The sequence below is a fragment of the Alosa sapidissima genome, chromosome 10, assembly GCF_018492685.1.
Source record: "Alosa sapidissima isolate fAloSap1 chromosome 10, fAloSap1.pri, whole genome shotgun sequence".
In the NCBI taxonomy this organism is placed as follows: domain Eukaryota; kingdom Metazoa; phylum Chordata; class Actinopteri; order Clupeiformes; family Clupeidae; genus Alosa; species Alosa sapidissima.
This window is the reverse complement of record NC_055966.1, coordinates 16,243,430-16,265,776: the sequence shown is the minus strand read 5'-3', so window position 1 is coordinate 16,265,776 and position 22,347 is coordinate 16,243,430. Positions and strand designations below refer to the sequence as shown.

At 39.3% G+C, this 22,347-nt stretch overlaps 2 protein-coding genes across 3 annotated transcripts; both read left to right on the top strand.

The window, feature by feature from the left end:
- The first annotated feature begins 83 nt into the window (after nucleotides 1–83).
- On the top strand, nucleotides 84–20,511 carry LOC121720851 (fucolectin-3-like). Of its 2 annotated transcripts, XM_042107318.1 has the most exons (6): nucleotides 84–151; nucleotides 625–922; nucleotides 1,242–1,396; nucleotides 1,752–2,034; nucleotides 2,308–2,472; nucleotides 20,444–20,511. In XM_042107318.1, the coding sequence occupies exons 1-5, from the start codon at nucleotides 85–87 to the stop codon at nucleotides 2,456–2,458; spliced, it is 954 nt and encodes a 317-aa protein (XP_041963252.1). In that variant the 5' UTR covers nucleotide 84; the 3' UTR covers nucleotides 2,459–2,472; nucleotides 20,444–20,511. The 2 variants fall into 2 exon arrangements, with proteins under 2 accessions (XP_041963252.1, XP_041963251.1); XM_042107317.1 differs by lacking the exon at nucleotides 20,444–20,511 and having other exon boundaries at nucleotides 2,308–2,501.
- LOC121721013 lies at nucleotides 8,611–11,267 on the top strand. Its single transcript, XM_042107549.1, has 5 exons — nucleotides 8,611–8,677; nucleotides 9,260–9,557; nucleotides 10,249–10,309; nucleotides 10,529–10,917; nucleotides 11,117–11,267. The coding sequence occupies exons 1-5, from the start codon at nucleotides 8,611–8,613 to the stop codon at nucleotides 11,265–11,267; spliced, it is 966 nt and encodes a 321-aa protein (XP_041963483.1).
- Nucleotides 20,512–22,347: the final 1,836 nt, after the last annotated feature.

The following is a 22,347-nucleotide window of genomic DNA, read 5'->3' as shown; positions in this document are numbered from 1 at the left end:
ATTTTAGACTAACTTGTCATACAGTAATGTGCATATTTCTCTAATTACTGCTAAAATAATAACTAATAACTTTTTCATCCCAGAATGGAGACACTTTTCTTGATTATCGCTCTTCATGTGTCAGGATTCACAGTTCTGGCACTACCTCAAGGTAAACAATCCCAAACTTTGATAGTCTATTTATCACTGTTTCAAATAAATACAAACAAGTCATTTTGTGACTATTATAGCAAAGTATTGCAAAATTGCTAAACTTTTATACTAGTATTACAAAATTATATATACACACACATACACACTATGTATGTAAAAGTTAAGGTATTACGTGAATGTGAAATGTGCACCTTCCTGACTCCCAGTGTGAAGGGAGGGTGGCCCCCGGGTCTAGAACTCCTATGGGCCTTATCAGCCTAGTGGGGCTACAAGCACGCCAAGTGTCATGGGTACAGGTGCCTTTCATGTACAGTACATGGGTCGGCTATATGGCCACACTGTGCATGTGTTGCAGGTGGTTTATAAAAGTGTTTTAAACTGTGGCATGCTGACTTCCTTAATCCAAGAATATAAAATGATACAATCTTGCTGATTAAGTGATGAGAATGTAAAATAGTTTTTTCTTTACAGCTAAAAATTTGGCATTGTATGGAAGGGCCACACAATCAGACCTAGTTGAAAACCCATGGTCAGGGTACAGTGATGCCCACAATGCCATTGATGGAAATCGTGACCCACATTTTCATCATGGATCCTGCACTGCTACTGATTGGCAAACGAATCCCTGGTGGAGGGTTGATCTTTTGAGCCCGTACATAATCACTTCAGTCGTCATCACCAACAGAGGAGACTACTGCCCTGAGAGACTCAACGGAGCTGAGATTCGTATCGGCAACTCCCAGCTGGACAATGGCAATAACAATCCACTGTGAGTTTCAAAATAGCTCAGTTAATAGCTCAGCTTAGTTTATTTAAGGTGACAGGGAGTGTTGAAAAGCTATTGAGATAATGAATATTGTTTACTTAAACTTCCTTCCTCTGATACCACTCTATGATGCTGGGTGGTTTTGTTAGTTGAATGTGTGAGAAATATTCATGATTTTAAAGGATTTTTTGTCTGTGTTTGTTTTAGGTATAATGCTGTAAACCCTTGCCCCATGTAGGGTAGATGTGTTCTTTTTCATATAATGATGTTGATTATGAGACACACAGTATCAACATAAAGCACTATAACTCTTTACTTTCAGGGCAGGGGTCATATCCTCCATCCCAGCTGGCAGATCCCTCAGCTTCACATGGGATAATGGGGTACAGGGACGATATCTTAATGTTGTTTTGCCTGGACACAACAAGCTTTTGACACTTTGTGAGGTTGAGGTGTATGGATATCCAGCTCCAAATGGTAAGCATCGTCGTTGTAAATAAAGCATGTGATAAAATACACAAACTATTTTTTAAAGTGATAAAGATGATGCTCAATGCTTCTTATTTGAGATAGGATGCATATCAGGCTGTGGTCTGTCAAGTGACATGGTTCAGGATCTGACACAATTGTATTACAATATAGCGGCATCTTGTCTTGATTTGTTAGTGTGTTGGTGCGTTAGTATATGAACAGGTGTTAACAAATGATCGAGATAAGGATTGGATGACAGAAGAAAATCAGATCTTCAACAAACTCCACCACTCTACACATGAGAATGATACGTATTATTTTGCAGTTGCTAATTTAGTTTTCTTTCATTGGCTCCATGCAGGTGAGAATGTGGCTTTAAAAGGGAAAGCAACGCAGTCAGACCTTTATGAAAATGGTTTTGCGTACAATGCCATCGATGGGAATCGTGACAGCATTTATGCTCATGGTTCCTGTGCTCACACAGAAGCTCATCGCAACCCTTGGTGGAGAGTGGATTTGCTCCAAAATCATAAAGTCTTCTCTGTGGTAATCACCAGCTCTGTGGATGACCTTCCCAGTAGACTGAATGGGGCTGAAATACGAGTAGGAAATTCTTTGGAGCAGAATGGTATCAACAACCCCAGGTAAAAATGGTCTCTCAATTTCTTGTTAAATGTATGTGACACAGATACTACATTGCGACGAAAGTCTGAAAATGTAATGTTGTCCTTGTTATTGTCCTCTGAAGAGATATGTGTGTGTGTTTGTGTTTGTGTGTGTGTGTGTGTGTGTATTGTATGTTACTCTACATAATCGGTGACAGACTACTTGAAATATACTTACTGAGATAATGGTATAGTGTAGACCTATGCACATGGACCCTGTATTAGTAAATGTGTTCAAATCCTGTTTTCCAGATGTGCAGTGATCTCCTCTATTCCTCTTGGGTTCTCCGAGACCTTTGAGTGTCATGGGATGGAGGGACGCTATGTTACTGTGGTGATTCCTGGACGTGTAGAGTATCTAATACTCTGTGAAGTGGAGGTGTACGGATCACCACTGGACTAAAGTCCAGAACTAAAGTCCATTGAAACAGCACACAGGATCGAAAACCTCTCAAAACCTCTCAACTTTCTTGAAATGGTATCTCTTGTATAAACCTTAACATATATTAAAAAATTGTTATATTGAATACTGCGCCTAAATAATGACTTCTGTATTTTTCATATTACTCTATTTAATCTACCATTGTATTATATTTTTTCCATTGCAAAACCACCCTTTTGTAGTGGAATGAATTTTAAGATGGTGTTGCAAATTAAAACAGAAATAAAATGTCACTATTTTCTAAACCATTGCTATGGTCCTGGGCTCCTTCCCCACTCCTCCAATCCAATTCTGGAGACTTTCAACTCAACTGGTTAATCGGTTACCTACTTCCTCTCTAAGTGGGATAATGCTCAGGGAAAATCTAGGTCTTGCTATTCTTAATACAAACATGTGTAAGGTATGGCACAGACGCTCCTCAGGATAAGAATTGTGTTGACCATCAAAGGTTTAAACGTGTATTGAACATCATGACAGAACGATGAAGCAGTGGTAAATAGAAAATAGAAACTATGATTAATCTGACTCCATAAAATTAAGAATTTGACCTTGAATAATTACCAAGTATAGTTCATCAACTATAGTGGCATGGCTTACAATAAAAAATATATATGATCATATATATTATATATTCTCCACATTTATTATACTATATCTCTCCTCTTATTTCATGGTTACTGTAATCTCGGCTTCACTGAAAATGAGGACTACCCTCAATGAACCTCCAAGAATGAATAAAGACTGAATGAATGTACCCTCAATGAACCTCCAAGAATTAATAAAGATTGAATGAATGAATGAATGAATATAAATGGGGGGGGGGGGGATTAATCATTTATTTACCAGGAAACCATAAAGACGTGACCCATATAATTTAACATTGAATGTAAGGTAAGTCAATAGTCTTCAATACTGTTTTACATGACCACGTCAAACCATGGTAATCTGGCCACACATAAGCCTACCGAAAAGTGCACAATTAGAAGAAAGAAGGGGCAAACATGCAAATGTTGCCTGCCCATGTTTTTGATACAACTAAAACCACAACTTCTTAAAATTTGGCACCAATATCTGGACTTATTTCCCTATAGCCATGCATAGGGTTTTGTTGCAAATCATTATTGTTATGGATGTAAGGATGTATGCTGCCGTACAAAGCCAAAAGGCAGTAACTGACCAAGTGTCAAACTGAGTGTCAAACTGAGAAAAATTACTTTAAAGTTTGTGTTTTGTCTACACAAATGTATTATAGGTAAAGCAATGGAAATCGGGTGACTTGTTGCCCTGATGAAGAATGTGTGTATATAAAAAAAATCTTGTGCTCAAAGTTGACCTTTGACCCTTATTTGTCAGATACTGTACTCTGCCTTTGTATTATGTACTAAAAATAAGGAGTTGTGCAAAGCCAAAAGGCAGTAACTGACATATAATCAATATTTGCTTACCACCATATAAAAGATCATTAACTGAACACCTTCAATAAAGTCTAAATCATGGCATTTGTTTTAGATGACACACATTACTTAGACATTTAGTTGTTGTTATCCAGTGCTGGGAGTGCATTCAGTTGGAGACAATGCATAGACTAAAGAACTTCAATTTTGTGTGCAGATAGGTGACACAAGAGTGTACAGTATGAATAAATACAACAACTATCTCTGATAATTAAAAACAATAATTTATTTGAAAGAGAACGCAAAGATATCAAATTAATGGATGGATTAAAATTAATGTATGGAGTTAAAAACAAGTGAATTGGTTTCTTATGACGGATAAGAATGTAATTTCCATTGTTTTGGATGCAATAAACTTGACTTGAATTATGCTGTCACTCCTCCACAAGAAGTGAGAGCCAGAAAGCCCTTCTATTAAGGGGCATAAGAGGAAAAAGTTTTTTTTACAGTCTTCTTTCTTTGTCTCCTCAATGCCCCAGTTACTGCCTTTTGCCTTTGCACGACTCCTTATTTTAGTACATAATACAAAGGCAGAGTACAGTATCTGACAAATAAGGGTTAAAGGTCAACTTTGAGCACAAGATTTTTTATATACACACATTTCTTTATCAGGGCAACAAGTCACCAGATTTTCATTGCTCTACCTATAATACATTTGTGTAGACAAAACAAAAAACTTTGAAGTAATTTTTCTCAGTTTGACACTCTGGTCAGTTACTGCCTTTTGCCTTTGTACGGCAGTATGGTTTTGGGAGTTACTGTGAACACAACCCTCTATTTTTTTCGAAAAAACAGTCAAATTGAGTATAGATATTTATCCACATGATAAAGGAAGTCTTTATATCCCAAAAATGACAATAACTCATTTTTGACCAAAAATGCATATACTGCCTTTTGCCTTTGTAGGGCAGTATGGATGTATCCCTAATCAATGCAATTAGATACAATATTATAAAAAGCGGAAGGACAAGGCTATCTAATACTATAAGACACTACTGTATTTCAACAAAGAAAACATAAATAAACACATCACTCCATCTGTTCATGGATTTGTATTGGACATTTGGACCAATCATGCGGTCATGCCATCATGCGGTCCTTCTATGTTTAGCTTCGGACAAGCGTCTGCCAAATCCCATAACCATAACCATAACCTTCAGTGGTGTGTGTGTGTGCACGTGGATGTGGGTGTGTGTGTGCATGGGTGTTGTGGATTTTGAACACCTGGTAAAAAAACAAACAATTGATCTCCTTATTATTTATTTCCTGAACCGGCCAACCTAACAAGTTTGGTTTTGGTTTATTGTCCTATGTATTTAGTAGGTCTACAATACAATGAAATGCATTTTGCTCTGTCACTCACATGCAGTATAACAGACAAGGAGACATGTACTGTAACAGACAAAAACAGACATAAAGTGCATAGTGCAAGACAGAAAGTGCATCAGCTATTCAAGTCTTACCACCTGTGGAAAAACACTATTACTGAGACGGGTGGTGCTGGATTTAATGCCACAGTAATGTCTCCCGGATGGTAGGGGAGAGAACAGAGCATGAGTGGGATGATTGGGGTCTCTAATAATACAATCAGCTTTTCTTTTGCAGCGGGAAGTGTAAATGTCGTGGAGATCAGGTAGATCAGCGTCAGTAATCCTGGTTGCTGACTTGACAATTCTTTGCGATTGTTTACAGTCATGGGAGGTTGTGCTCCCGTACCACACTGTGATGCAAAAAGAAAGAATGTTCTCAATGGTGCATCGGTAGAAATTCACAAGTGCTCTGGTACTTAGGCCAAACTTTTTAAGACGCCTCAGAAAATAAAGGCGTTGTTGTGCCTTCTTGAGGGTGCACTTGGAGTTCAATGACGATGTTAGAGTGTCTGAGATGTTTATGCCTAGAAATCTGAAGCTGTCAACAAAACAAAATGCTCCGTTGATGGTAATGGGAGTGTGATCTACTCTGGCTTTCCTAAACGAGAGACAAGGTCAAACTGTTGCTGAGGGCCTTGAGCATGACAGAACTTGAGTAGTATCTTTTTTTGCTGCATACTTCCTGTTTGCAACCTCATTTTCGAGCTAGCCTGATCAGTAGAGTAAATACACACAGGCCTGCCAGGCACTGATTTAGGAGACAACGCCCTGAAAACCTGCAAGTGTCAACATTGCTCAAAATTATAGCACCTGTAATGACACAATGGATGAAAGCTGCAGTGGAACATTTTTTTTTTCAATAGGAAAAGGATCACAATCAATTGAGTATTTTAATTTTAGTTAGATTGAAATTGTGCTGGGGTCTAAGGGTGTGTGTGTGTGTGTGTGTGTGTGTGTGTGTACATTGCATGTGTGTGTAGGTGTGTCAACTAAAAACAAATTATTTCCTTATTCCTTACCCTTATTAGAATAGCTAACCGGAGACAAACAGCACACAGGATGGAAAGCCTCTCAAAACCTCTCACTTTCTTAATTCAAATCTTTGTAATGTTGTGGACAACACTACCATTTTTTTTAAATGGTACAGTATCTCTTAAGATTATGGTGGTAGACATATCATGGAGTTTATTTTTCCGTTTAGGCAAATAGCCGTATAATAAGCGGTACAATGTATAGAACGCTAGTCATTATCAAAAAAATAAGTCCCTTCAGGATGAAACAAGTCCTGTTCGCCCTGTCGGGACTTATTTTCTGATTATGACCAGCGTTCTATACATTATCCCTTACATATATAATTTGTGGTCACCCCCAACCCCAACCGGTCCTCATTATTCTCCTTCCCCACTCCTCCACTGCTACCATGATGTCCAAATCTGTCCAAACTGCCTTGTCAAACCATAAAATGAAATACAGACAAATAACACAAACCTGCAGGCAGGGATCCAATTCTACCAAGACTTTCAACTGAACCGGTTAATCGGTTACCTACTTTCTCTCAGTAAGGGGGATAATGCCCAAGGGTCCATTTCTACAAAAGTTAGCTGCATGGTTACAAAACCACCATCGTATGAAACAACTTTCGACCTGTTCCTAGAAAGCGTTGTTGTTTAATAGTGTTAATGACGTCAGGCTATACGTTGATGGTAAAAAATAGTCCTGCACATTTACTAGAATATTGACAGAGCTACATCATATATAGAAATGAATGAGTATAGACAACCAACTTATAAACAATGGAAAAAAAAATGTTTCTCACCATCCAACTCTGTTGGTCCACCCCTGCACTCAAAGATGAATGAATGTAAATGTAAAACGTAATGATAAGTGAAATACTCTAATGGAGGGTGTTCAGGTATGAACATGGAGGGTCAATTAAACTAATGCAATTAAAACGATGACAACCGCGAAATATCCATGAACGAAGCAACAGCGACTACTCTCGTGTGTGGGGGTGTGTGTGTGTGGGTGTGTGTGTATTTCCAGAACAGGTCATCTTCTCAACATGCTCAACAGTGATGACATAGCTGTTAGTGATAACTATCAGGCAAATCGTTGTTTCTACATCTACAGCAGCGCAACATACCTGCTGCTTCCAAAAACGAGGCTCAGTTTTTTGGGTTCAAACTAAAGCAGAACAGAAAACTGGACATCAACGCAGCCGGATTCAGAGTGCACTCCAACTGGCTGGATTTAAATGATCTCTGATCTCACGGCACAAGACTAAAAAAGGAGGCAAAAAGATCTGCCTCAGCCATTTTGTTTATCCTTAAGTGTTGAGGGTTCTAATGGAAGAACCTGTAACAGTATGTGAGCCATTCAGACCTGTCACCTTTTCAGTGACTCTTCCCACAGTATTTGTTTGGATATTGTTTTCTTGCTTGTCTTTTGGATTTCAATAAAAAAATGTCTTGCCTTTTGGATTTTGGAGCATGTCTTGCCTTTTGTATCAATAAAAGTGTGTGTGTGTGTGTGTGTGCTGTGCATAGTATACAGACACATGCACAAGAACATTCACAGACACCTGGCACTCTGCTGTGAGACACTTCTCCGCTTTTCAGCCTAAACAACCCCCTACCCCCGCCCCACCATAAGCACATGCCTGGTGTGTGTGTGTGTGTGTGTGAGAGAGAGAGTGTGTGTGTGTATGTGTGTGTGTGTGAGTGAGAGAGAGATTGTGTGTGTGTGTGTGTGTGTATGTCTGTGTCGGGGCATTTGAACAACTGCTAGAAAGTTATTTCCTTATTGTACCCTCATTACAATGGTTGATGAGGTCCTCGTGACTTAGATATTGTTATTGATGTACATGTTTCCTGTTTCTGACAAACATGTTCAAGCTAGTGATAATCATTGTTTATAAGATACTGATAAGATAACTCCTAAGGAGTTGTTAAGGGGGGAAAACACTGTTGTGACCCAGTGGTATATATATATATGGCCAGAAAGCTATGAAATACATGGCATTTCTTCAGAGAGATACAAGTACGTGTTTATGAAAAAAAGAAGTACAACATATCAAGGTGAGAGGGAGAGTATTTCCATCATGTCCATGTAGGATCTACAGAGCGCTTATAATTGTAATGTACAAAGCACTCAGCAGAGTGGAGAGTGTCCTTACATTTTACTTTTTGCAGTCTTGTTTTGTAAAGATAATGTTATGAAGGGCTTATTATATTATAATGTGCTTATTTCTCAATTGATTACTGCTAAAAGTTCATTTTTCCTTCCTAGAATGGAGACACTTTTCTTCATTATTGCTCTTCATGTGTCAGGATTCACAGTTCTGGCACGACCTCAAGGTAAACAATGACAAGCTTTGATTGTCTATTTATTACACTGTTGTTGCATTTCCTATTTGGTATAAGAAAGCTATAATGAAATCATAAAGGTGACAAGGAGGTGGCAGAGTTATGTTGTTTTTGTCATTTTCAAGTCCAGGTTGGTTATCTACAGTAGGTGTAGTTGGCATGGCCAAATGAACCATTTAATATGCATCTTTGCAATTTAAATAGCCTATAGTTTGTTTTTAATAGCAAACAGAAATATCAAGATAGCAACAGGTCATTATATCCTTTAATGGCCAAAATATCATTGTCCATATTATTCAATCAATGTGGCACAATGAGGCTATAGTCGGGGGCTTAATCTATCAATAGTGAGCAGCATGGGCAGGCAAAAATCAAAATTATGAGAACCGTTTAGACTCTACGGGCCAAGCCCCGATTGTTTTCAACTGCTAGCGACGCCCCTGCTGTGCATGTGTTGCAGGTGGTTTATAAAGCGTTTTAAACTGTGGCACGCTGACTTCCATAATCTAAGACTATAAAATGATACAATCTTACTGTTTAAGTGATATGAATGTAATTGTTTTTTCTTTACAGCTAAAAATGTGGCATTGTATGGAAAGGCCACACAATCAGACCTAATTGACAACTCATGGTCAGGGTACAGTGATGCCCACAATGCCATTGATGGAAATCGTGACTCACATTTTCATCATGGATCCTGCACTGCTACTGATAGACAAACGAATCCCTGGTGGAGGGTTGATCTTTTGAGCCCGTACATAATCACCTCTGTCGTCATCACCAACAGAGGAGACTGCTGCTCTGAGGAACTAAACAGGGCTCAGATTCATATTGGCAACTCCCTGCTGGACAATGGCAATAGCAATCCATTGTGAGTTTCAAAATGGCTCTGATAGTTAAATAACTGAAGGTAACAGGGAGTGTTGAAAAGCTATTGAGATAATGAATATTGTTCTTCCATTGAGATAATGAATATTAATCTTCAACTTCTATGAAGCTAGGTGGTTTTGTTAGGTGAATGTGTGAAAAGGATTATGCTTTTAGATTTTGTTTGATTTTGGTATAATATTCTAAACCCTTACCCAACTATGTGCACACACAACATGTTGCAAAAGTCCACTGTAGCCTACTAGATTAGATTAAATTTGAATTTAAATGAACTTTATTGTCATTGTTCAGAGTACAAGTACATAGACAACAAAATGCAGTTTGCGATGCAATTTGCAGAAAAGTGCAATGTGATATACACAGTATAGGCAGGTGGTGCATAAACAGTATACGATATATAGTGCAGTGTAGACAATATTATACAGTTAAGAAGGTGGAATGGTTTACAGTAATATAGTAACTTTAAATATGTGCAGTGTATTAGCAGAAACCTTATAAGAGCAGAATAGATATAGATATGCAGTATGAACAACATGTACTAAATAATCAATTAATGAATTAATCTGTCAACCAAACAATCATTCATAGAAATAATTAGATGTAGTCTGTTTCATATAAAGATGGTGAATATGAGACACACAGTAACATTAAGCACTATAACTCTTTTATTTCAGGGCAGGGGTCATATCCTCCATCCCAGCTGGCAGATCCCTTACCCTCAGATGGGATAATGGGGTACACGAGTTGAGCTTGTTTTAAGATGGCAAAAATTTGAGCTAGCCAACTAGCTCCGCTGGTGGGAAAACGCATGGGACTCAGCGCTGTCCTATTGCGTGCAGAGGGAATTTGAAAGACAACCGATTATCCCGCCCCTCGGACTGAGCACTGCAAATGGTGAGTGCCCAGACCCTACATTTTAATGTGGGTCTGGCTCACCAGGCTAACAAGGTGTAGAATGCGGAGATACAGGTCTTCAACAAACTCCACCACTCCACACATGGGAATGATGCATATTATTTGGTAGTAGATAATTTGGTGTTCTTTCATTGTTTCCATGCAGGTGAGAATGTGGCTTTAAAAGGGAAAGCAACGCAGTCAGATCTTTATGGAAATGGATTTGCAAACAATGCCATTGATGGAAATCGTGACGGCATAGATGGTCATGGTTCCTGTACTCACACAGAAGCTCATCTCAACCCTTGGTGGAGAGTGGATTTGCTCCAAAATCATAAAGTCTTCTCTGTGGTAATCACCAACACTGTGGATAACATTCCCAGTAGACTGAATGGAGCTGAAATACGAATAGGAAATTCTTTGGAGCAGAATGGTATCAACAACCCCAGGTAAAAATGGTCTCTCAATTTCTTGACAAATGTATATGACATAGATACTACAGTACATTGTGACCAATGTCCCTAAATTTAATACTGTCCTTGTTATTGTGCTCTGAAGAGATACTTTAATAATGGTATAGTGTACTGTAGACCTATGCACATGGACCCTGTATTAGTATTAGTGTTCAAATCCTGTTTTCATTTCCAGATGTGCAGTGATCTCCTCTATTCCTGCTGGATTCTCTGAGACCTTTGAATGTCATGGGATGGAGGGACGCTATGTTACCGTGGTGATTCCTGGACGTACAGAGTATCTAATACTCTGTGAAGTGGAGGTATATGGATCACCACTGGACTAAGTCCAGTGAAACAGCACACAGGATGGAAAACCTCTCAAAACCTCTCAACTTTCTCAATTTTGAAATGTATGTATTGTTTTGGACAACACTACCTTTTTTCTAAATGATATCTGGGTATACACCTGGATATTATGTAAATTGTATGTATATAAAACATTTTTTATATTGAATTCTGCAGCTAAATAATGACTATATCTGTATTTTTCATTTTACTCTCTTTAATCTGGCGTTGTATTATATTTTCCCGTTGCAAAACCACGTTGTTAAGGTGGAATGAATTTTAAGATGGTGTTAAAAATTAAAACAAAAATAAAATGTTTCTAAATAACAACAGGTCCTGTTTATGTAATGTCTACATATATAATTTGTGGTCACCCCCATCACGAACCAGTTCTTACTATTTTCCCTTGCTGTGGCCCTGGTCTCCTTCCCCACTCCTCCACTGCTGCCATGATGTCCAAATCTGTCCAAACTGCCTTGTCAAACCATAAAATGAAATATAGACAAATAACACAAAACTGCAGGCAGGGACCCAACTAGATGTACCGCAGAACGGTACAAAATATGACCACCGCCCAGTCCAGCACATTTTTTCCTTTTTTGTGTTTGTAATTGAGTGTGTGCAGAGTGTGTGGTTGTTTTTGTGTATATGTGTGCTTCTGTGTGTGTTTATTGAGTGTATGTGCCTACATGTAAGTTAAGTTTTTGTGTGTGTTTGTGTGTGCTTGTGTGTGTGTGTTTGTGTGTATGTGTGTTTGTATGTGTGGGTGCATGTTTGTGAGGGTGTGTGTGTGTGTATGACATTGAAGTTGAACTGTACAATGTAGTCCATTGTGTGTGTGTCGGGGCATTTGAACAACTGTTAAAAATAAGTTGTTTCCTTATTGTAGGCTACCCTTATCAGAATAGCCAACTGATTAACTGAAGACAAGGTCAAACTGTTGATGAACTTCGATCGACTACTATTATCCTTTTCGTTTTGCTGTGTTTCCTGTTTTGACATTTCAATATTTTCAAGCTACTGATAAGCATTGTTGATAAGATATCAATAACCTTATTCTGAGACGGGTGGTGCTGGATTTAATGCTATGGTAACATCTCCCGGATGGTAGGGGAGAGAACAGAGCATGAGTGGGATGATTGGGGTCTCTAATAATACAATCAGCTTTTCTTTTGCAGCGGGAAGTGTAAATGTCGTGGAGATCAGGTAGATCAGCGTCAGTAATCCTGGTTGCTGACTTGACAATTCTTTGCGATTGTTTGCAGTCATGGGAGGTTGTGCTCCCATACCACACTGTGATGCAAAAAGAAAGAACGTTCTCAATGGTGCATCGGTAGAAATTCTCAAGTGCTCTGGTACTTAGGCCACACTTTTTAAGACGCCTCAGAAAATAAAGGCGTTGTTGTGCCTTCTTGAGGGTGCACTTGGAGTTCAATGACGATGTTAGAGTGTCTGAGATGTTTATGCCTAGAAATCTGAAGCTGTCAACAAAACAAAATGCTCCGTTGATGGTAATGGGAGTGTGATCTACTCTGGCTTTCCTAAACGAGAGACAAGGTCAAACTGTTGCTGAGGGCCTTGAGCATGGCAGAACTTGAGTAGTATATTTTTTTGCTGCATACTTCCTGTTTGCAACCTCATTTTCGAGCTAGCCTGATCAGTAGAGTAAATGGTATTTTTGGTAGTTTTTAAATGGTACAGTATCTCTTAAGATTATGGTGGTAGACATATCATGGAGTTTATTTTTTCGTTTAGGCAAATAGCCGTATAATAAGCTGTACAATGTATAGAACGCTAGTCATTATCAAAAAAATAAGTCCCTTCAGGATGAAACAAGTCCTGTTCGCCCTGTCGGGACTTATTTTCTGATTATGACCAGCGTTCTATACATTATCCCTTACATATATAATTTGTGGTCACCCCCAACCCCAACCGGTCCTCATTATTTTCCAAACCCTTGCTGTGGCCCTGGTCTCCTTCCCCACTCCTCCACTGCTGCCATGATGTCCAAATCTGTCCAAACTGCCTTGTCAAACCATAAAATGAAATACAGACACATAACATAAACCTGCAGGCAGGGATCCAATTCTACCAAGACTTTCAACTGAACCGGTTAATCGGTTACCTACTTTCTCTCAGTAAGTGGGATAATGCCCAAGGATCCATTTCTACAAAAGTTAGCTGCATGGTTACAAAACCACCATCGTATGAAACAACTTTCGACCTGTTTCTAGAAAGCGTTGTTGTTTAATAGTGTTAATGACGTCAGGCTATACGTTGATGGTAAAAAATAGTCCTGCACATTTACTAGAATATTGACAGAGCTACATCATATATAGAAATTAATGAGTATAGACAACCAACTTATAAACAATGGAAAAAAAAATGTTTCTCACCATCCAATTAAAACGATGACAACCGCGAAATATCCATGAACGAAGCAACAGCGACTACTCTCGTGTGTGTTTGTGTGTGTGTGTGTGGGGGGGGGGGGGGGGGGTGTGTGTGTGTATTTCCAGAACAGGTCATCTTCTCAACATGCTCAACAATGATGACATAGCTGTTAGTGATAACTATCAGGCAAATCGTTGTTTCTACATCTACAGCAGCGCAACATACCTGCTGCTTCCAAAAACGAGGCTCAGTTTTTTGGGTTCAAACTAAAGCAGAACAGAAAACTGGACATCAACGCAGCCGGATTCAGAGGTCACTCCAACTGGCTGGATTTAAATAATCTCTGATCTCACGGCACAGGACTAAAAAAGGAGGCAAAAAGATCTGCCTCAGCCATTTTGTTTATCCTTAAGTGTTGAGTGTTCTAATGGAAGAACCTGTAACAGTATGTGAGCCATTCAGACCTGTCACCTTTTCAGTGACTCTTCCCACAGTATTTGTTTGGATATTGTTTTCCTTGCTTGCCTTTTGGATTTCAATAAAAAAAATGTCTTGCTTTTTGGATTTTGGAGCATGCCTTGCCTTTTGTATCAATAAAAGTGTGTGTGTGTGTGTGTGTGTGTGTGTGCTGTGCATAGTATACAGACACAACATGCACAGACACCTGACACTCTGCTGTGAGACACTTCTCCGCTTTTCAGCCTAAACAACCCCCTACCCCCGCCCCACCATAAGCATATGCCTGGTGTGTGTGTGTGTGTGTGTGAGAGAGAGTGTGTGTGTGTATGTGTGTGTGTGAGTGAGAGAGAGAGAAAGAGAGAGAGAGAGAGAGAGAGAGAGATTGTGTGTGTGTGTGTGTGTGTGTGTGTGTGTGTGTGTGTGTCTGTGTCAGGGCATTTGAACAACTGCTAGAACTTAGCTAGAAGTTATTTCCTAATTGTACCCTCATTACAATGGTTGATGAGGTCCTCGTGACTTAGATATTGTTATTGATGTACATGTTTCCTGTTTCTGACAAACATTTTCAAGCTAGTGATAATCATTGTTTATAAGATACTGATAAGATAACTCCTAAGGAGTTGTTAAAGGAGAATTCCGGTGTGATATTGACCTAAAGTGTATTGAAACATGATACAGAGTGTGAACGTATGTCTCATAGCCCATCTCGGCTTGTCCCCTGCACTCCAAAATCTGGCGCTAGTTAGCCGATGCTACCAACAGCTTTTTCAATAGTGGTGCTTCGGCATCGGGCTAGCCATGCAAATAAATCACTGTTTTACACCCATTTACGAACTAAATGGGGCTCAGATTCATATTGGCAACTCCCTGCTGGACAATGGCATTGTGAGTTTCAAAATGGCTCTGATAGTTAAATAACTGAAGGTAACAGGGAGTGTTGAAAAGCTATTGAGATAATGAATATTGTTCTTCCATTGAGATAATGAATATTAATCTTCAACTTCTATGAAGCTAGGTGGTTTTGTTAGGTGAATGTGTGAAAAGGATTATGCTTTTAGATTTTGTTTGATTTTGGTATAATATTCTAAACCCTTACCCAACTATGTGCACACACAACATGTTGCAAAAGTCCACTGTACCAACTTTATTGTCATTGTTCAGAGTACAAGTACATAGACAACAAAATGCAGTTTGCGATGCAATTTGCAGAAAAGTGCCATGTGATATACACAGTATAGGCAGGTGGTGCATAAACAGTATACGATATATATAGTGCAGTGTAGACAATATTATACAGTTAAGAAGGTGGAATGGTTTACAGTAATATAGTAACTTTAAATATGTGCAGTGTATTAGCAGAAACCTTATAAGAGCAGAATAGATATAGATATGCAGTATGAACAATGTATGAACAACATCTAAATAATCAATTCATGAATTAATCTGTCAACCAAACAATCATTCATAGAAATAACCAGATGTACCGCATATGTACCACACAATATGACCGCCGCTCAGTCCTGTACATCCGTTCCGCGAAAATAAATCACACTTCAATTTGTCTCCATATTTTACTCCATCCCCCACTCTTGAAACTTTTGTGTATGCTTGTTTGGCATGCCTGAGTGTGTGTGTGCGGCTGCACAGAAAGTACCCTACTGGTGCTGAAAAGGTGAATAGATTGTAGAATAGCCAAAGAAGATGTAGAATTGTTATAAAACCTTTAAAATCTCTAAACAATCACAAGTAGGGCAGTTCATCACAGTTCATCCATTGCAACTGGATTGATGAAAGGTCACTTACACCTGTAGGCTACATTGTATTTGGGAAAAGCAAAAGGTATCAGCATAATGTTATTTATTTATTTATTTATTTATTTTTTATGTATTTTTAAACAAAAACATCTCTGTCAGTTCCATGCCGTTTTCAACAGCTATCAAAAACAAAGGTCATTTTTGGATGGATGGATTTTTTGTGAATGTTTCTTCTTCTACATAAGATTTTAGTCATCTTTAGTTCATGTAATACTTTATTGTCAATGCACAAATTAAGTAACAGTAGTCTGAAACGTTATTGTTAATGCACAAATTAAGTAACAGTAGCCTAGTCTGAAACGAAATGCTGTTTTACATCTAACCAGTGGTGCAAATAACTGACATGTCCAAATGGGCCTTGATGAAATGCGTCGCTAGACTGTTCATACACATTTTAACGGGCCAAAGTTGAAGAGCTTTTGTCCGTTATTGTTAGTGCAAATATAGGCTTATTCATGTTCCCTTGCATTGTTTAACTGAGGTCCATGGCTAGTCTGGCTTTCATCAGACCAAGCTCAATCTTTTAAGAAATCAAAAAATAAATAGCGGGCAGATCAGGCTGGGTTCACCCAGCCTAGTCCATAGGCACCCGATATTGTTTAATTTTCCGATTGAGATATACACGCTCTGGCTATTCTAAATGCAAAAATGCATCAGGGAGTTATGACAAAACGGTAACTAACAAACTAGATCCTAATAGAAAGCTGTTAGCTTCCCTAAGCTACAGGTAGGATTATAAGGTAGGCCTATTGACAACATAAATTGTCAATAGGCTATGCTGGCGACACAAATGGCTTATGCCTTACAGTATCAAGCGGACTTAAACTGTCATATCGTGGCGAAAAGTTGTAATAACATTCACGCAGCTCCATGAGTCAAGGAAATCGCGAATGAAGTAGCCACTTCTAAATGGGACCCACTACACAGTAGCTTAAGGTGTTTTGCTAAAGCAGCCATAATTAAATGAAGGTGTCATTGTTTGGATACTTCACACACACGTGCTTTTTAATTTCACAGACTACAACTACCAAGCTGTAATCAAAGCACATCGATTCCCCTCTCACACCCTGCACTTAAAACAAAATAAACAGGCGTCTCAGTCTCACGCATGTATAGGCAAAACTGTATCAGACCGGTGTAACGTTGGTAAATCTTCCATTGCACAGAATGATTTTGTAGCACGTGCAATAAATGACAGTCGAAAGATACAAACAGTGCTGCTATACATTTGCTTGGTATAACCGCATTTATAGTTTTCTACAAATGCAATCAATCAAATGCCTCCATCACTCAACCAACGCTAACGGTAACATTACCTAGGTCCTTATTGATATTACAAGATTAACGTACCTGCAGTAAAAACCAAGCATGTCCGATAAACATCCTCAGATTTATTTCGGCTTCAAGAAGAAATGGGAATTACACTTCATGTGAACATCGTCCTATCCTTATTAGATGTTCGCTGCGGTAAATTACAGTCCTTGTCTATGAAGCGTCCATTGTTTTTTCCAACCCACTTTTAACTTCCAACAAAATTACGTCTCACTGCAACGATGCGCCATCTAGTGGACAAACGACTACTTCTCGCCAATACTGAAAATGCAGCCATGATGATGATGATGAATATTTATTTTGGCTTTCTTTTAATCCTACTGATTTTCATTTTTTACCGGGGGGGGGGGGCAAATCACAAATGAGTGATTATGAGCCAGGTTGATGTGGGCCCTTGAGACCAACATACCATAAAAGATTCACAGAGAACTGTGTCTGCCCTACCCTCCTTTCGGGGGTCCAGTCCAGCGGGGGGGGCTGCAGATGAAAACGAAAAATGACGGATCCATGCTATCCATGTGGGGGTACATGCCCACCAAGTTTTGTGTACCCCGGTCTTTCAGTGTCCCGGGAATCCTTGTTGGTGTACGTCACTAAATGTACACATAAATTATTTTATCGTAAGGCCCCCCATGAACGAAAGTACACAAAACTTGGCATGCATTCAGAGGGTGTCATAATGATCCTACACTTTTAATTTCGTGCAGTTTTGACCTTGTCAGCCAGAGATATTGAGATTAAAACACCTAATTTTTTGCTTTTTAATTTTTAACTAGGTGGCGCTATACATGAAATAAGTGGTAATGGGATGGGTTGACATGCCCCCTTAAGACCAACATACAAAAAAAAGGTGGACCTCCTAGGCCCTACGGTTCTCGAGATATTCACAGAAAACTGTCTCCGGCCACCTACAGGCCAGTTGGTGTATAGTAACATAAATTAATTTATTGTGTGGCCCCCCATGAACGGAATTCCACAAAACTTGGCGTGCATACAGAGGGTGTCATAATGATCCTACACTTCCAATTTCGTGCAGTTTTGACTATGTTAGGTCACAGATACCTTCAATTACAACACCTCATTTTTACTTTTTTGTGTTTAACTAGGTGGCGCTATACATGAAATGAGTGGTTATGGAATGGGTTGACATGGCCCCTTGAGATCAACATACAAAAAAAAAATGGTCCTCCTAAACCCTACGGTTTTCGAGATATTCACAGAAAACTGTGTCTGCCCTACCCTCCTTTCGGGGGGTCCAATTCAGCGGGGGGGCTACAGATGAAAACGAAAAACGATGGTTCCATGCTATCCATGTGGGGTTACATGTCCACCAAGTTTCATGTACCCCGGTCTTTCAGTGTCCCGGGAATCATTGACGGAAATTTGGGCATGCGAAAAAGAAAAAAAAAAAGAAAAAAAAAAAAATCTGACTAAACCTATATGACCGCCGCTTCGCTGCGCGGCGGTCATAATTAGATGTATTCTGTTTCATATAAAGATGGTGAATATGAGACACACAGTAACATAAAGCACTATAACTCTTTTATTTCAGGGCAGGGGTCATATCCTCCATCCCAGCTGGCAGATCCCTTACCCTCAGATGGGATAATGGGGTACATGGACGCTATCTTAATGTTGTTTTGCCTGGACACAACCAGATTTTGATACTTTGTGAGGTTGAGGTGTATGGATATCCAGCTCCAGCAGGTAAGAGTTGTCCTTGTAAATAAAGCATGTGACAAAATACTCAAACTATTTTTTAAAGTGATATACCGTAGCTGATGCTCATTGCTTCTTATTTGAAATAGGAAACATATCAGGTTGGGGTCTGTGAAGTGTGCTATGGGGTTGGGATTTGATACAGTTGTTGTATTAGTATGGCTGTGTCTTGATCATTGTTTGGTGATTTGTCTTGATTTGTTAGTGTGTTGGTGTATAATTATGAACAAGTGTTCACACATGATTGCGACAAGGTGTTAGCCTAGAAATCTAGACGCACCCTAGCGGCAGCAAATTAAATTTGCTTGCAGGGCTAGTCTAGCAACTCTCTGTTGCCTTGTGAGCTTGAAAAATTAAACTTCTATCAGGCCAATCAGATCGTGTATAGAGTCGTTAGGCGGGCTTAACATAATGATTGATGGCAGAGTTGCAACGGTTTGGCTTGAATTCCCTGCTACTTCAAAACAAAGAAGATGGATGTTGCTGTTGGCCAACAGTGTAACACAAGTTAAGCTTGTTTTAAAATGCCAAAATTTTGAGCTAGCCAACTAGCTCCGCTGGTGGGAAAACGCATGGGACTCAGCGCTGTCCTATTGCGTGCAGAGGGAATTTGAAAGACAACCGATTATCCCGCCCCTCGGACTAAGCACTGCAAATGGTGAGTGCCCAGACCCTACATTTTAATGTGGGTCTGGCTCACCAGGCTAACAAGGTGTAGAATGCGGAGATACAGGTCTTCAACAAACTCCACCACTCCACACATGGGAATGATGCATATTATTTGGTAGTAGATAATTTGGTGTTCTTTCATTGTTTCCATGCAGGTGAGAATGTGGCTTTAAAAGGGAGAGCAACGCAGTCAGACCTTGCTGGAAATGGATTTGCAAACAATGCCATTGATGGGAATCGTGACGGCATATATGGTCATGGTTCCTGTACTCACACAGAAGCTCATCTCAACCCTTGGTGGAGAGTGGATTTGCTCCAAAATCATAAAGTCTTCTCTGTGGTAATCACCAACACTGTGGATAGCATTCCCAGTAGACTGAATGAGGCTGAAATACGAATAGGAAATTCTTTGGAGCAGAATGGTATCAACAACCCCAGGTAAAAATGGTCTCTCAATTTCTTGACAAATGTATATGACATAGATACTACAGTACATTGTGACCAATGTCCCTAAATGTAATACTGTCCTTGTTATTGTGCTCTAAAGAGATACTTTATGTGTGTGTGTGTGTGTGTGTGTGTGTGTGTTGCGTGTGAATGTGTGTATGTTACTCTACATAATCTGTGACAGACTACTGAAATAATGGTATAGTGTACTGTAGACCTATGCACATGTACCCTGTATTAGTGTTCAAATCCTGTTTTCATTTACAGATGTGCAGTGATCTCCTCTATTCCTGCTGGATTCTCTGAGAGGTGTGGAGGTATATGGATCACCACTGGACTAAGTCCAGTGAAACAGCACACAGGATGGAAAACCTCTCAACTTTCTCAATTTTGAAATGTATGTATTGTTTTGGACAACACCACATTTTTTCTAAATGATATCTGGGTATACACCTGGATATTATGTAAATTGTATGTATATAAAACATTTTTTATATTGAATTCTGCAGCTAACTAATGACTATATCTGTATTTTTCATTTTACTCTCTTTAACCTGGCGTTGTATTATATGTTACCATTGCAAAACCACCCTGTTAAGGTGGAATGAATTTTAAGATGTTGTTAAAAATTAAAACAAAAATAAAATGTTTCTAAATAACAACAGGTCCTGTTTATGTAAGGTGACCGTGATTTGTTCAAGTAAGAGTTGTTCCTGGACCAACATTCTAATGACGGTCCTGGAACAATAACTCTTTAACCAATCACAGCCTTGTGATGTCATCAATGTGAGCCTTCTGCTTCTCCCATTGCCATTTTGAAATTTCCCTCCAGAAACAACCAGTGGATCACCAACTTGTATCTCAATACAGGTAGGTCCTTGCATATTTGTGTTTTAGCTGACTTGGTTCCATGTTTATCTAATGTTAGCTGCCAGGCTAGGGACCATACATTTACTGTAATACATTAGCTTCCTAACAGGTAATAATAGGGTCAGTGGCTATGCATCTTTTAAATAACTTATTTAGAAGGGATACAGTAGTTGAAGTAGTTTTGAAGCTCATTTAGCAATCTTAGTGCCGCTGTTATTATGTTAGAGGCTATGCTAGGGAACATACATTTATGCTACCAAATTAGCTTGCTAATAGGTAGGTGCAGCATGCAACTATGTGAAGTGCCAAGATGGTGTTATGTTAGTTCACTGGCTAAGGAGCACACTTTTGGACTACTAATGTAGCTTGGTAATAGGCTAAAGCAGTAGCTTTTGTTTGTACATGGTCTTGGACCGACGTTGCCATGTTGGTCTTGGACCGCCATTAGAATGTTGTTCCAGGACCGACTTTAGAATGTTGGTCCAGGACCGTCTTTACAATGTTGGTCCAGGACCCACATTGTCATGTTTGTCCAGGACCGTTATTACAATGTTGGTCCAGGACCGTCTTTACAATGTGGGTCCAGGACCCACATTGTCATGTTTGTCCAGGACCGTCATTACAATGTTGGTCCAGGACCGTCTTCACAATGTTGGTCCAGGACCCACATTGTCATGTTTGTCCAGGATCGTTATTACAATGTTGGTCCAGGACCGTATTTACAATGTTGGTCCTGAACCCACATTGTCATGTTTGTCCAGGACTGTCATTACAATGTTGGTCCAGGACCCACATTGTCATGTTTGTCCAGGACCGTCTTTACAATGTTGGTCCAGGACCCACATTGTCATGTTTGTCCAGGACCGACTTTACAATATTGTCTTTACAATGTTGGTCCAGGACCGTCTTTACAATGTTGGTCAGGGACCGTCTTTAGAATTTTGGTGCAGCACCGTTTTTACAATGTTAATCCTGGACCAACATCGCCATGTTGATCCTGGACCAACATTGTAAAGACGGTCCTGGACCAACATGGTGATGACACTCCTGGAAGATGTACAACAAACAAAAGTGACTGCTTTAGCCTATTACCAAGAAGAGACCCAATAGTTGATATAGCTTTGAAGCTCATTTAGCAATCTTGTTGCCATGGTAATTCGTGCTAATGTTAGCTAGATAGATAGATAGATACTTTATTGATCCCCAGGGGAAATTCAAAGTCTCAGCAGCATACATACAACACAAACACATTCTTTAACAGCAGAGAGAGTAATTAAAGTATATAATATAAATACACAACTAAGCAATAAGGACAGTAGAAGATAAAGAATATGCTAAATATACTAAAATACAAATTATACTAACTAACACTTAA

Coding starts and splice junctions, on each gene's coding strand:
- LOC121721013 (XM_042107549.1), top strand. CDS start 8,611: ATGGAGACACTTTTCTTCATTATTGCTCTTCATGTGTCAGGATTCACA. Junction 8,678..9,259: donor AGTTCTGGCACGACCTCAAG/GTAAACAATGAC, acceptor TTTTCTTTACAG/CTAAAAATGTGGCATTGTAT. Junction 10,918..11,116: donor AATGGTATCAACAACCCCAG/GTAAAAATGGTC, acceptor TTTCATTTCCAG/ATGTGCAGTGATCTCCTCTA.
- LOC121720851 (XM_042107318.1), top strand. CDS start 85: ATGGAGACACTTTTCTTGATTATCGCTCTTCATGTGTCAGGATTCACA. Junction 152..624: donor AGTTCTGGCACTACCTCAAG/GTAAACAATCCC, acceptor TTTTCTTTACAG/CTAAAAATTTGGCATTGTAT. Junction 2,035..2,307: donor AATGGTATCAACAACCCCAG/GTAAAAATGGTC, acceptor CCTGTTTTCCAG/ATGTGCAGTGATCTCCTCTA.